The 15,950-nt window shown below is 48.4% G+C and overlaps 1 protein-coding gene across 1 annotated transcript; it reads left to right on the top strand.

Moving 5' to 3' along the window:
• Nucleotides 1-4,937: 4,937 nt before the first annotated feature.
• On the top strand, nucleotides 4,938-6,525 carry kcnj2a (potassium inwardly rectifying channel subfamily J member 2a). Its single transcript, XM_036527428.1, has one exon. The coding sequence runs from the start codon at nucleotides 4,938-4,940 to the stop codon at nucleotides 6,213-6,215; it is 1,278 nt and encodes a 425-aa protein (XP_036383321.1). The 3' UTR covers nucleotides 6,216-6,525.
• The last annotated feature ends 9,425 nt before the right edge of the window (nucleotides 6,526-15,950 follow it).

Here is a 15,950-nt window from a genome sequence, read left to right as displayed (position 1 = left end):
ACAGATTCTGTCTCTCCATGATCAGCAGGTAAGCTCTCCTCTTAAACTGCTCCACTCTGAAGTTTCAGCATGCGGCTAATGTAAAGAGCAGCAGCGAAGTAATAATTTCTTCGGCAAACGCCGTTTTTGGGATGGAAGAATACGAACTACTAGCCTGCGGTTCAGCCCGCAAGTAGTAACTCACAATGTCCCGTTCCTATTCACCGACGCTCCGAGGCAACGGTGAAAACCTCTGTTTCAAACTCAGTTTCATGCGCTGCTGATGTAATCTAGGAAGCGAATGAAAAAGGGAACTCAGACCCTTCCGAAGTTCAGCGGCTCATTTTCCTAAGCGCTCCAGCGATTTGAAATAACGGAAAGTGTTGTAGCTACCCGGACAGATGATTGCCGAGAGGTGGGACGCAGTTCTAGTTTCGCTTTGAAAGTATATTATGAACCAGTTTATGGGCATTTCTTCACAGGAAAATGACGCTTCATTCACTTAAACTTTTTTTTTTCCTCCACTTAAAGCTGAAATTCAAACGTTCTCTTTTTTCTTGAGGGAGTCATATTTTTGCAGGTAGACATGTACTGGCCTGTTTAAAGTGCCAACTGTCGCTCGATTCTTTTGAAGGTACGACATTGTCATGAGCGTTGAAATGAATTAAAGGCGACTGACGACCGTCCCTCTTGCATCAGCTCAGCGGAATCGTACATCAGTCATATCAAAAGTTCAGTTTATCTGCGCTCCGGTGTTAGTAAGAAGGTGTGTTTAACTGATCCGTGGAAACTATCCGTGGAAAAAAGCTAGTAAACTAGCTTTTCACTTCTCGCCGAACAGCTCTGTCAGCGGACCGCTAGCGGGGGGCTGCGGGGAAATAGTTTTCTTGCACCTGTTCCCTTTTCTGCGTGCAAGGCACCAGCCGTGAGCTCCAGCTGCAAGCGTGCGTCTTAACGCACACACGAACGTCCATAAGTCACATATGTGTGCAGTTGTCCTTTTTTTGCACGACCCCTTTTTACCCTCACGCAAAACCCAAACGAATAGGGTGACCACTGATTTCAGTCCCTTCAAAGATTACAGAAAAGTATGGATTGTGCTGGTGGTCTTCTGGGAGCTCTGCGGGGTTTTATCGCGACCACCTCCGTGTCTGTGTCCCTCTGGTGGAGTAGAACTGCTAAGCAACAAGTGACAGCGTGACCCGAGTCCCCAAGCGCAGACTTAGCCTCCGTATTTTTCAGCGTCGCTAGTTAACCGTGGATGGGCCCGTCGTCTCCCGGTGAAGATTAATTTGACAGGTCTGCTTATTCACGGAACATGTTCTCCACTTAAAAAGGCACTCACGCGCGCAAACACGCACACTCGCTCCCCCCCTCTTCTCCCTTACAGAAAGCCTTGCCTGTGCCCGAAAAAACAAGCGCCGAAAAGTAATCTAATTTACCCACAGAGAGGAGGAGAGAAGGCATCAGGTCTCATTTTTTCTTATACCTGTAATATGCCTGAGCAAAATCACAACAGGTCAGTGATGCAGGTCACATGCAGGTGAGCAGGCAGCAGAGGGTTGTGGGACACTGGGCAGAAATCTATTGATCGCAGGAAAAAATGGAGCCCATTTATGTAACGAATTTCCACCGCCCGACTCCACCGGCACCAATATAAACAAGAAACCTCAGAAGCCAGCTCTGCCCTATCAGTTTCCCTCCGCTCGGAAAACGGAAAGGAGGTAGAGAGATGGATGCTGGTCTCAGTGCGTAGTCTCAGTGCGTAGTCTGAGGGCTTAGCGCAGTGTGGGACGGGCCGTGTGCCGTTCTGTCCCTGTGTTTTCCCTCCCTGAGAAACACAGAAAGGTGATGGTGACACCTGCTTAAGGTCCCGAATGTGGCCTTGTGGGTGTCGCACTGGTAGCAGTAGCTGCAGACTGCGTTGGCTGTAACGCACTATGGTGGAGGGTGTAGAGGGTGTAGACTGGAGCGACGCCCTCCCCCCTTCAGCCCGCACGCTTCGCCCCCGCTCTCAGCCCTGCCCGTGCTCCAGCACCGTTTGACCCGGTCACTGAGGGACGTCACCTGTCGCCTTGCAGGAGGCATGCTGGCTGTGTCCGAGCTGTGCCCCCCCCCCCCCCAAAACGGTGCAGCGCGGATGCCTGTGCGAAGCTGCAGCCCGCGCTGCATTCGTGGGAGGGGGCGAAATTTCACTCTGTCCAGCAACTGTCCAGCGGAGCCACATTGCTCAGGCCTGCTGTTCAGAAACACAGATAGATAAATAAATAAATAAATGCAGAGCACCCGTGGCGGTGGTTGCCAGGACAGCGCGAGCGCTCGGCCCTGCAGAGCCGTGCAGTTTTAATGAGGGGCGTTTCGGCTGCGCCCCAGGGCCCCTCGTGGGACAGCCATTATGCTGTTGTGATGAGACACGGTCCCGGAGGGGGGTGAGTGTGCTCGAGCCTCGTCAACAAGCCTCGACACTTCCCTGCTGAAACACTGCCCTCATTTACTTTATCATTACTTTTTTCACAATGAAAACATTCTTACCTCTCGCTCACGTGCAAAAACACATTCTTACCGTGTCGAGAGAGGGTCGAGAGAGCTTTTAGCTATTACATTTATTTACTATATTGAGAGCGTTACATGTGCGGTTGCATCAGAAGAAGCCTGCATGTGATGAAAGCCAGATGAAGGTGTGGTTTAAAACGTGCAACAGGTCTGCAACCCATTCCTTGCTATAATCAATACATTTCAGATACTACAACCACACACAGACATCACTACACTCAAACGGGGCAAAGCGCACCTCAGATACCTGGAGCCTGTGGGAGAATTCAGGCACAGTGACGAGTTGGAGGGGCAGCACAGGTCCTGGGACGACCAGGAGCGGGACGGGTGGGCAGGGTGGAGAGAGCAGCTACCCGGGTCAGCCAGCCGCAGCCATTTAAACAGCGCTTTTCACACATCTTCCCCGGGTGGGAGTAAAGCGTGGCACGTGAGAGCGGACATTAGCAGCGTGCCGGGCAGTGCTTCTGCTCCCGTCTGCCCGGCCCTTACAATGGGAGGAAGCCCTGCAGAACAGCACTGCCATCTTAGCATCCAGAACAAAGCATCTCAGTGTGTGATAAGATGAAATCCAAAATATTCTCACATACTGTGCTGGATACACACACACACACACACACACACACATACATACACACATACACACATATACACACACACACACACACACACACTCACACACACATACACATATATACACACACACACATACACACATATATACACACACACACACACACACACACACACACATACACACATACACACACACATACACACATATACACACACACACACACACACACACATACACACATACACACACATACACATACACATACACATACACACACACACACACACATACATGTGCACCCTGTGCCACTGTACAATTTTAACAGATTAAATGCGATTATACTTCTATTAAGATTGTGTTTGCACACATTATTTTATGCGTTAATTTGTGCCCTCTCATTCCTGATTATGCTGTGACAGTGAAATAACCGTGATCCCGAGTTTAACGTCAGAGCCGATGTTCATGGTACTGCGGGAACTGACGGACGTAACGGACACAAAACAAAAAAAATAGTACGGTGCAATCAAACCTGAAATTATCCTGTCAGACCGCGAGGGCCAATGAAAACAAATCTACTTTTCAAAAAGGCCGTCAAGCTGAACCTTGCCCCCATGACTTTCTGCCCTTTCTTAGTGTTGCAGGAAAGCCTGAATCTCGTTAAGCAACAGGGTTATTGTGGCTGAACAGGCTGAAATATTGTTGGCACACTGAAGCGTTCCTTCCTGAGAGGTACATGTAATGGTTTTCTCAGGCTCAACCGTCCGAGTCAATAGTTAACTTGCTAATAGGCTGTCTCTTGCTCTGATTACTCGGGTAATATCGGATTAAAACAGCCTGCAGATGGAGAAGCTTTCGTCATTTGTATGTAGCTGTCTTGGCTTGCGTTTGGTTTGGTTCCTGTTTGTTTGTGGTTAATCATAGCTAACCATGCCAAACCCCTGAAAAAGTTTTTCCAAAAGGAAGTGGCCGCTCTGATTAACGCTTCCTTTCCTGGGAACGGTGCCCTGCGCAGCGTTCACTGAGGCTGTCCCTGCGAACACCCAGCAGCATCTCCCGCTGCCATCACTCCGCCCGCAGCTTTGTTTAACAAGAAACATCCATCCGCACTAATGAGGTGTCACAGCGTCTGCTCTCCTGAACCAGGACTGAGAGTCCGTGCTTCTCAATGCGCGCGTGGCGCTTAAAGGGTTAACGTACCCTACAAATTTGCACTCAGTACGAGCTGTTGAAAGAGACGCAATGGCTCCCTGCTTGTCTTGCAGTAGTTACAAGCCCGCTGGAGAGATTCAGACGAGATCTGTAATTCAGCACAGTCATCATTAGTGTCTATAAAAACACCTAACGCTTTCTGGCAACCAGAACGAGAATGTTTTTTTTTTTTTTTCCCCCACCAGAGTAAGACAACCTAAATGTCAAAAAAGACATCAAGTCAAAATGCAGTAAATTAATAGAAACACTGTGTTTTAAAGTAAAAAAATCTACCTGGAAATGCTCTTCTTTGGGGAAAAAGACTTGTATTTGTGAGAGAGAAGGGCTGAAACGGCCTCTGTCAGTCTAACACCTGTGCTCTCCGTGTCTCTCTCCCTCGCAGCGGACTCCATTGATGAGGTCCACCGATCCCAATAAGGAGTGAGCGAGCAGCTCGTCCTCTTCCACGCTCCTTCCCCCGGGTGCAGCCCCAAGGCCACGCCCCCCCATCTTCTCTTCACCCTCCATTTTCCTGCTTGTGTTGGTCCCCGTGAGCGTTTCAAAACTGTTTCTCCAACGCTTCTTCCAGAAACTCAGACTGTTCTCCAAAGTAGAGGCGGCACAGCCCCCCCAGCCAGAGGCCATGGGGAGCGTGCGGGCCAACCGCTACAGCATCGTGTCATCGGAGGAGGACGGCATGAAGCTCGCCACCGTGGCCCTGCCCAACGGGTACGGCAACGGCAAGGGCAAGGTGCACACGCGGCCGCAGGCCCAGAGCCGCTTCGTCAAGAAGGACGGCCACTGCAACGTGCAGTTCGTCAACGTCAGCGAGAAGGGCCAGCGCTACCTGGCCGACATCTTCACCACCTGCGTGGACATTCGCTGGCGCTGGATGTTTGTCATCTTCTGCCTGGCCTTCCTGCTCTCCTGGCTCTTCTTCGGCTGCGTCTTCTGGCTGGTGGCCATCTTCCACGGCGACCTGGAGGGCAGCCAGCAGAAGTGCGTGTCCAATGTCAGCAGCTTCACGGCGGCCTTCCTCTTCTCCATCGAGACTCAGACCACCATCGGCTATGGCTACCGCTACGTGACGGACGAGTGCCCCGTGGCCGTCTTCGTGGTGGTCTTCCAGAGCATCGTGGGCTGCATCATCGACGCCTTCATCATCGGCGCCGTCATGGCCAAGATGGCCAAGCCCAAGAAGCGGAACGAGACGCTGGTGTTCAGCCACAACGCCACTGTCGCCATGCGCGACAGCAAGCTGTGCCTGATGTGGCGGGTGGGGAACCTGCGCAAGAGCCACCTGGTGGAGGCGCACGTCCGCGCGCAGCTCCTCAAGTCCCGCACCACGGCCGAGGGCGAGTTCATCCCGCTGGACCAGGTGGACATCGACGTGGGCTTCGACAGCGGCGTCGACCGCATCTTCCTGGTGTCGCCCATCACCATTGTGCACGAGATCGACGAGGACAGCCCCTTCTACGACATGAGCAAGCAGGAGCTGGAGGCGTCGGACTTCGAGATCGTGGTGATCCTGGAGGGCATGGTGGAGGCGACGGCCATGACCACGCAGTGCCGCAGCTCCTACCTGGCCGGCGAGATCCTGTGGGGCCACCGCTTCGAGCCGGTCCTCTTCGAGGAAAAGAGCTACTACAAAGTGGACTACTCCCGCTTCCACAAGACCTACGAGGTGCCTAGCACCCCGCTGTGCAGCGCCCGGGACCTGGCCGAGAAGAAGTACATCACACCTGGCCCCAACTCCTTCTGCTACGAGAACGAGGTGGCGCTCGGCAACAAGGAAGAGATGGAGGAGGACAACGGAGGGGGGCAGGAGGTCAGGAACACAGACACCACCTCCAATTCCGAGCACACCCAAGCCACTCTGCCTCTAGAACCCAGGCCGCTGAGACGAGAGTCCGAAATATGACCGCGCCGAGCCTCTGAAATAGCACATTGAGCTGAGCCGGGCCCAGAGGCTGGGACAGGCGGGCTCACGCTGACGGTACTGCTGTGAAAAAGAGGGGTCGATCGAGGACTGATTTCATGATTGTTCTTTGAGAAATTAAAAAAAAACAAAAACAAACGAGAAAAGGAAAAAAAAAAAAGACGCACAGGCACAACGCTGTGAGGTTTGTGCACAGACGGACAGAAGAGGTCAGCAGAGGTCGCCCTGAGGGGGAAAAACTGATGCAACACTATTTATTTACTCAGCAGTTGTGTGTCTGTGTGACCACAGACGGAAGGGTTAAAGGTGACAAACTTGGTATGGTTTTCAAAACTTGAAAATCGCAGGCATGTCTCTCATCTGTCCAGCAGAATAACAGGAACAGGATGGCTTTGGTGGCACAGGGCTGAGATTGTGTTTCTCTGCCTTAATGGTTTTTAAATGCTGCTATAGAAAATACTAAATCTTTTTTTTTTTTTTCGTTTTTACGGTTAAGGTAGAGAGGTTTTCGAGAACAAGAACAGAAATGTCACAGCACTTAAAGTGTGAAGTGCACAGAGTCATGAAGATGCATATATATTTTTTTACTTTTACGTCTCTTGCTCTCACAGCGAAAACCAAAGACATGTTTGCTATTTTGCACATGAATAGGTCCCACAGTGGACAACGCACCCAAAAGTAGTTTTCTAGTAGATGTCTGGGATCGAATGTTTACCCAAGGCAGTTTAGAGGCAGCCTAACAGCAAACCTGTGCTCTGATGAAGATGAGAATTTTGGTTAAACTTTCTATGAAATGTCTCGCATTAGAGTTACATAACACCTTCATAAGCAGCACATGACACTGTCATAAGCACCGCATAAACATTCATGAAGGCTTAAACCATCTGCCAACTGACTATCATTGGATGTGCTGTGTCGACACACTGATTCATTATATCATGCTCATGTCTTTTATGGTGACAATGTACAGTCTATGTACATTTTTATGAAAGATTAATGAACATGTTATGTAGCGCTTATGAATTTCTAGTGTAGCTTCAATGCGAGACCCTTCATAGAAATTGTTACCACAGTTTCACCAGTTTTCCAGAGACGACACAACTGAGACTTATGAGTACTCCTGGTTAGAGACAGGACTTTACCCCGGGCTTAGCCTAGTCAGCTAGACGCTATTTTACCCACAGACTTCTGCTACAGTAGCAGACCTCTGACAGCTTCTCAGCTGCTCTCATCACCAATGCTGAGTAACTCAACCTGTTTTAAGTGGAAAAATACAAAAGGAACGTATTTAAACTATGCAAGCACGGCATCGCGCAGCACAGTGCAGGGATAGCACGTTGTATTTAGCTCACTTTATGCATGTGTAGCAGTGTCACACGGAAGTTGTGCGGGGTACAGCGGCCAAACTCGCTCTGCTGAGGAGCTGGTCTCCTCACGGGCGGGTTTGTTTTTCATCCGTGTCTCTTTATGAAACGCTTCCTTCATAGCACTCTTCTACACAGTCATCCGAACGAAAGTGTAACTGTGATTTCAGTACTTCTAAAAACAGACATTCTTGAGCTGCGACAGAATCTCAGCATTGTGGGAGGGCGGTGTGTGTGTGTGTGTGTGTGTGTGTGTGTGTGTGTGTGTGTGTGTGTTTTGTATGCTGCTCAATCCGTCGTCCTCCTGTCCCAGCTTCACAGCCTTCTCACAGTGTGAACCCTCGGCCTGAATAAGAACAAGTACACAAATAAAGTCTGCGCTGGCTCTGAGATAAGGTGAGGCATTCTCCAGGCAGAACAATGGGCCCGATCACAGAGGGGCTCCTATGAGACTGCCGAATCCTGCCGCCCACTGCACTCACAGCCCAGGGACTGTTACATGCTGGTCAGATGAACAGAAACATGCCTGTTTTAGGGGTGAGAGATTCCCGAAGGGCAGGAAGTCAGCGGTTTCAGAACCAACCAGGACCTGCATCAGACTTCCTGGGTCAGAAACAAACGAGGAAACGAATGTTTAATTACAGTGCTGCTACGCTGCATATTGTAAAAAAAATAAGAAGCCAAAGAGTGTTACTGTCTCTCAAGGAGTACTAGTTTTTAAGAGACATCCATTTCCTAAATGAGTAGGAATGGCATGAGGTTTTCAAGACCAGTAAACCAAAAATAACTATATTTTTTTTCTCACATGGAAATAGTAGTTTTTCATAAGCAACAAAATCCTACTCAAAAATACATATTAACATATTTTGAAATATTTTCATATTGAAAGCCAAATGTACATAAAACTGTAGGGAAGCGTTTCAGAGGTCTGCAGCTCCTGAGCCGGCGTCTCTCTCGGTCCCCATAGCGACAAAATCTCCCATGTTCCCCTGCTCACAGCCTCCATCCTCAGTGCTGCTGCAGCACACAGGAGTGTGTTTCACGGTCAGGCCGTTAAGCGCTCCGTGTGTCCCACCGGGCCTGCCGTACCTACAGCTGGGCGGTGAAGTTCGTTTCTCTTTCCTCGTTGCTCACACATTACCTGTGGGCCCTCGACGTGGCAACAGTTACGGTTCTGTTGTCACCTGAAAGTGGAGTAAAGCCCTTTTTCCTGTCTCTCACACACAGGTGGTGATCATACCCTAGCTCTAAATAAATATCCAATCATTTCGTCTCGACTGTAGCCTCCGATGACACCAGCACCCGGGAGCGCCGTCAACCCAAAGCTCTTTAAAACGAAGGGGACGTTAAAGCGAGCCACCCCTACACCCTTTCCCAACCCCCCAAACTGAAGCTCACACACTCTGAGCCGTGTCAGATGCAGCCACTGTGTAGGATTTCTGCTTTCATGAAACTCACTCTGGGGGAAACACACACATTAGACAGAAAGCAAGCGGTTTACACCCCCCCACGCTGTGTCCACATCCTGCCTCTTCATTTTCACCTTGACATTCGGTCGTACCCTTTATACTTTAGGGGAACCCTTTTATTTGGGCGAGGGATGAGGTTAAGAGCCAAACGTACTGTAACCTCTCATTATTGTGGCTTTGAAAGAGCCAATAGGATTTTTTTTATTTAATTTTTTTTTTAACGTAGTGGTGCATTGAGACTCACTGTTACACAACTCCCTGTCGCCGGCATTGTACCTCCTTTGTAAATAGTCCTGTCTCTCGAATATCCTTTTGTATCAAAGTCTTCCTATCGTACTGAAAAAACAATGGAATGTACAGATTTTTATATAATTGTTAATATTATTATTATTATTGTTGTTATTATTATTATTGTATGTCCTATTTTATTGTTGTTTTTTTCAATAAAACAGCAAAGAATTATTAAAAAATAAAGCTGTGTTGGTTTGTATTTGTTTACATACATTATCTTCAGAAGTAAAGAGTAGATTTAAAACATTTATGGTATTTTTTGTGTAACAAGAGACCGATGTTGGGGCTGGTTGGTGGAAGTGAAAAGAGAGTAAAAATATCAGACTGTGGAGCTGGGGGGGGGGGGGGGGGGGGGTTTGGGTTTAGTTTAGTATTTTAGCCAACACCTTGACCACTCTCTGGGTCGCTGTGTGTCTTTCTGCTAACTGAACCACGTTCATGACTGCTCAGAATCCATTTGGAAATTTTCAAAGAAATGACATTTTATTTGTCAAAAAATTTGACAATTTTAGATGTAATTTGACTTTTTAGTTTTTTGAAATTCCTTGTGACAAACATGGTCGCACAGCGGCCCTGTATAGCGGGGTGTCCTGAGGCCTGCAGGACAGACCAGGCCCAGCAGCTGCGTCTGCCTGCAGTCCTGGTGGCGGCCATGCGTCCGAGCACAGCTACGCTAAGCTACACTGAGGAAGCTGAATGCTCCAGTTCTCTCGAGGACCAGCAATTACGGCCGACTCTATACTGCAGATGCATTCTGGCCTCCTTCTCTATGCATTCACATCCTGGAGCATTTCCGGGAACTCTGCAGTCTGCAGGGCCTATGTAAAGCAGTGCTGTAATCAACCACAAACGCACACACACACACACACACACACACACACACACACACACACATTCACACACACTCACACGCACACACACACACACACACACACACACACACACACACACACACACCAGACTGACTTCTCCATCCTCTCACCACTTCCTTTCCAAGCAACTTCTGAATTCTCTGCGTCAAGCTGATTCATAATCGCAGCTGAGAAAAAAAAACTCCCGAAACACACCCACACATCCAAACATATTCACCCCCAGTCTGGCTGGCTGTATCAGAGCAGATATGGAATCTGTAAGTGGGGTATAATTAAGGCAGCAGGCCGAGCACCAGGAGCCGGCTTCTCAGCACAGGCTTCTGGAAGGGATCTAGTCACTTGCATGAGACACCGTGCCTTCCACTGTAGCGTCTGTATGAAGGGGACAGAGAGGGAGAGAGACCAGACTGTCACTGACACAGACAATCTGATCCCTGTCTCTGTGATTCACTTACATACTTACACTCACAGCATACACACACAGACACACACACACACACACACACACACACACACACACACACACAGACGCACGCACACACACACACGGACGCACACACACACACACACACGGACGCACACACACACACACACACACACACACACACACACACACACACACACACACACACACACTCTTTCCACTTCTCTCATACCATCCTTGGTCTTTACACTCCAGTGGCCTTTTACCAGAGTAATGTCATATGTAGGACCATCACAAGCACTGCAGGTACACAGATATATCTGTGGTCCGTGTTAGGTTATTAAATGACATTATTGGCATTTAGCAGATATTCATATCTAGAGTGACTTACATAGGGTTAATTTTATCCATTTATGCAGCTGGATATTTACTGAGGAAATTTGGGATTAACTACAACCAATAGGAGAGGCCGAAACTGGCTTTACGACAGCCATAGTCTGCTAACCAATGAACCGTGTTGTAGTAAAAATTATCACTGTTTATTATTTGTACATTAGGTAATTATTATTACAGAATTATTTGAATGGTCAAACACAGTGCCTGTAGTAGATCTCACTGTTGTGCCCAGCTAAGGGTTGTTAGGAGTGTTGACACAGAGTGTTGACCATCCAAACCTTCCAGAAAAGGACTACATCCAGCAGCAAAGGCAGGTCGACCCTTCTTTTAGAGGTTTAAGCAGTTGCCGTACTATGCAGCGATGTTAGCCTCTGACTAGCAGAGGCGTATCAGACCGACTGTTGGCTGGTGTGTACCTGACAGTATAGGTACTGGGAATTAAGTGTCACTAACGATTCGGCATCTATGCGCCTGCTTGCCAAACCTCTTCTGAATGCACTTTCTGTAGGCCTCTGGAGAAAAATAATTGCGCACAGTACCTACACACATAGCCGTCTCGGCCTTCCATGTAATATCTCTCTCACACACACACACACACACACACACACACACACACACACACACACACACACACACACACACACACACACACACACACACAGGGACACAGAGTCATAGTTACTTAAGAGATAATAGAGCATCTGTCAGTAGAGTCTCAGATGAAATGTGTGACACAATAAGCAGGAGGGAAAACAGGCAGCTTCTGAAAGCAATTACAACACTGTGCTGTCCTTTTAACCCCCAGAAGAAAAATTAAACAAATTCTGTCTGCAAATCCACAGCAGCAGGCAAACAATTATAACTTTGGTGAAAAAATTTGTACAATTTCAGTGGAATGTCTGAATTTTGGTCTGGAGTTTTCGTTAATTCTCAGAGAGGAGCCGTGTGGCGGAGTGTGTAAACACACACACTTTAAAACCTGAGAGACAACGTCCGCAAGGAGAGAGGGACCAGTAAGACCCGAACCCGGAGTTTGAATGCTTCCCTCAGAGCTGGTAAGAACCGAACCCGGAGTTTGAATGCTTCACTCAGAGCTGGTAAGAACCGAACCCGGAGTTTGAATGCTTCCCTAAGAGCTGGTAAGACCCGAACCCGGAGTTTGAATGCTTCCCTCAGAGCTGGTAAGAACCGAACCCGGAGTTTGAATGCTTCCCTCAGAGCTGGAAGGAGCTGCAGAGCGTCCTGTCATTGAGCCGCGGTGATAAAACGCAGTTTTCAGCGGAGAGGAAATGGAAATATTCTTGGGCTAGATGGGGATGGCTCTGCTCTCCTTTCTCACCTCTGTTTAGGCCTGGACCGAGGTGACGGGGGGGAGGGGGGAGGGGGGGTGGGTCGAGAGAGAGGTCCATGGAATATTCCACGGTTTACAGTTCCAGAGGCTGACATCAAGACGTGTGTAGGAGAGTGTGTATTGTTTGTGTTTGTGGGTGGGTTTGGGAGAGTGTGTGTGTGTGTGTGTGTGTGTATGAGTGTGTGTGTGTATTGTGTGTGTGTATGTATTGTGTGTGTGTGTGTGTGTGTGTGTGTGTGTGTGTGTGTGCGTGATATGAGGTGTGTGTGGCTGCTTTTGAGTCTCCTTCATTCTCTCGCAGATGGACTGCTCTTTGATTGCATTACCCAATCAGCCCAAAGCAAAGATTACGTAACTGTAGAAAAAAAATCTGCTTGTTGCCCCCAGTCACTCCTGATAAAGGACGAGTCTGATTGCTGCATTTTTCTAAATGCCCACAATTTCCAACCTCATACACAAGCTAAAGTTTTTACACTATGTGACTTTATGAGGAACACCATTCTTTCAATTTCTGTCCAAGACACAAATGCAAAACCTTGCACACACATGAAAACGTGTCAGCACGCGCACACACACACTCACACAGTGTAACACACACGTATGCGCACGCACATACATTCAAACTCACACACACACACACACACAGACTCACTGCAGCTTATCGCACTTGCATCTCTGACTCACAGACAGGGAATTCCTGGGTTCCTCGTTGCATGTCCACACTAGCTGCAGGCAGTTCACACGCCCTGCTTTCATTCTGAATCGATCAATTCATCACAACTGATCTGTTATTTCACACTTTTGAAAACGGACTGTCACAAATCATTGAACAGAGTTCATTTTCCAGAGGGAAAAAAAAAAAACAGAAAAAGCTGTTTTGGTAAAAACTGTCAAGAAAATTCCCTGAAACCTGGAACACATGATCATGAGAAACTCCTGGAAAATGGCGATGGTGGTCACTGGCAATGGTCCTGTGCTGGAGGAAAAAGGGTGTGCAATGTCACCACTGACATCATAGGTGATGATGTCACCATAACATAACACATCAGATTGTCATTCCACATGATATCAGTGGTGGCACTGCACATCCTATGACAGTCTGTGTCAGTTGGTACAGGTTTGAATGAATGTTTTTGCAGTGCTTACAAAGCTGCTGTCTAGTAAACTCGTCCTGTTATTTATATTGAAAGCTTTACCAAAGTAAAATACGTGGAAAAAACCCCAGGACAGAAGCTCACAACAGGGTGAGAGGAGCATGTAAGACAACAGTTTCTCCTCTGGGGGTCAGACGTTTTAAGTCCATTTTAAGTAACAGTTTCTGCTCTCAGGGATGGACACTATGAGTTCAGTATAAGTACTACACAGTATAGCATAGTGGTAAGGAGCAGGACTGGTAACCAAAAAGTTGCTGGTTTGATTCCCTGCTGGGGCACTGCTGTTGTACCCTTGGGCGAGATACTTGCCCCAGAATTGCCTCAGTAAATGTCCAGGTGAATAAATGGATAACATTGCAAGTCACTCTGGATAAGAGCGTCTGCTAAATGCCAATAATGTAATTATATAATTCTGTGTTTGTAACCGATTAGCAACAGGTATTGCACTGCACTGGTACAGTCGAGCCGTTGCTTAGCAGAGGCGCGTTGCCGTGACGCCCGACGCCAGGGCCTCGCATGCGGGCAAACAAAGCGTGTGGAACCTGAGAGGGGAGGCCGCCCGAGCCGGTGGGAAAGTGCGCGCCGCGGCACGGTCCCCTTCCGCTCACACCATTTAATATTCCCTTTATTTATTGAATTATTAATTTTAAAGTGGTGACCAGGAAAGGCACATTGAGGCTCCGCTTCCTGGCCCAGAGGAAGAGCATTTCCACATTGTTGGCGGCGCGGCGGGTTGCGGCGGAGAAAGCGCTCGCTAGGTGAACCAGCGCTCCGCACCATTGTACGATTCCACCTTTTGTTTGAGAACACAATAAAAGCGTATATGAGAAGTCACAAACATCCACAAGGCAACGCTACTCTAAATTTCCTTCTGCAGTAAACACCGTGGCTAAAAAAGGGGGAACACTTCATGAGCCTCTTCATTCATCTTAATTTGAATTGTAAACTTTTTAGCTTGTTTGTAATAATTCTTTATCCAGTGTTTCAGGGCTTATTCCGGTTGCTATTTTAGTAGGTACACTAGTACATGTTTCACAAGCATTTGGCAGCTCAGTAGTCTTAAAGGTTCCTCTCTGATTTGGTGAATGATCCAGTTTACTTCATGGATGTCATTTGGTGAAGATGACCCCCGTGAAACCCAGGCCCACAGAGAATTGGTCCCCCCTGAAACCAAGGCCCGCGGAGAATAGGTCCCCTGTGAAACCCAGGCCCACAAAGAATAGGTCCCCCCGGAACCCAGGCCCGCGGAGAATAGGTCCCCTGTGAAACCCAGGCCCACAAAGAATAGGTCCCCCGTGAAACCCAGGTCCGGTGGGAATAGGTCCACAGTGAAAACCAGGCCTGCAGAGAATGGGTCCCCCTGAAACCCGGCCTTGGATTCAGGGGGATCTATTCTATGCGGGCCTCGCAGAAAATGGTTCCTCATGGGGTCTGCTTTCCCTCCAGGGTTCTTGCCTTCTAAATTGTGCTAAAAAATTACAGCTCTTCCTGCTGCTGTTGCCACTGTTCCTGTCAGAGGCAGGTTTTAGCCCCGCTGTTACAGCTTGCACTGGGCTCAGTCTGTGTGTGTGCTGTGTTCCACAGACATGTCTGTGTGTGTGCTGGCCATGTGTAGATGCTGTGTTCCACAAACGTGTCCGTGAGGCACGCTATGTCAAATAAAACTTGAGTGATTGAATAAATGATTGACTGATTGATTGGTGAAAGAAAAAAAAGCCTTTAGGGAAAAAATTTACAATAGTTGGGAGGCAATTACTAAGAACAACAGCCAGTTAAATAATTTTAATTTTAAACAGCATCTTGCTAAAAGAATGAACAATCTTTCAGTTTGCATGCGCGTGTGTGTGTGTGTGTGTATGTGTGTGTGTGTGTGTGTGCGTGCACGTGCGAGTGTGTATGTGTGTGTGTGTGTGTGTGTGTGTGTGTGTGTGTGTGTGTGTGTGTGTGTGTGTGCGTGCGTGTGTGCGCGTGCGTGTGTGTGTGTGTGTGTGTGTGTGTGTGTGTGTGTGTGTGCGTGCGTGTGTGCGCGTGCGTATGTGTGTGTGTGTGTGTGTGTGTGTGTGTGTGTGTGTGTGTGCGTGCACGTGCGCGTGTGAGTGTGTGTGTGTGTGTGTGCGTGCACGTGCGCGTGTGTATATGTGTGTGTGTGTGTGTGTGTGTGTGTGCGTGCACGTGCGCGTGTGAGTGTGTGTGTGTGTGCGTGCACGTGCGCGTGTGTATATGTGTGTGTGTGTGTGTGTGTGTGTGTGTGTGTGTGTGCGCGCGTGTGTGCGTGCGCGTTTTCACGCGTGAGAGGGAGAGTCATTTGGAGAGGGAAACGCTCTTTCTTGTGTTCTTCTCAGGCCTGTAGTTTAGCTGATCTGCATCCATCTGCACAGCTACATTAAAGAGATTCC

Source organism: Megalops cyprinoides, chromosome 1 (assembly GCF_013368585.1).
Source record: "Megalops cyprinoides isolate fMegCyp1 chromosome 1, fMegCyp1.pri, whole genome shotgun sequence".
In the NCBI taxonomy this organism is placed as follows: Eukaryota; Metazoa; Chordata; class Actinopteri; order Elopiformes; family Megalopidae; genus Megalops; species Megalops cyprinoides.
This window is presented reverse-complemented; position numbering and strand designations above follow the sequence as displayed.

Bases quoted from the DNA above. Each gene is read 5' to 3' on its own strand.
- kcnj2a (XM_036527428.1), top strand. From the start codon at position 4,938: ATGGGGAGCGTGCGGGCCAACCGCTACAGCATCGTGTCATCGGAGGAG.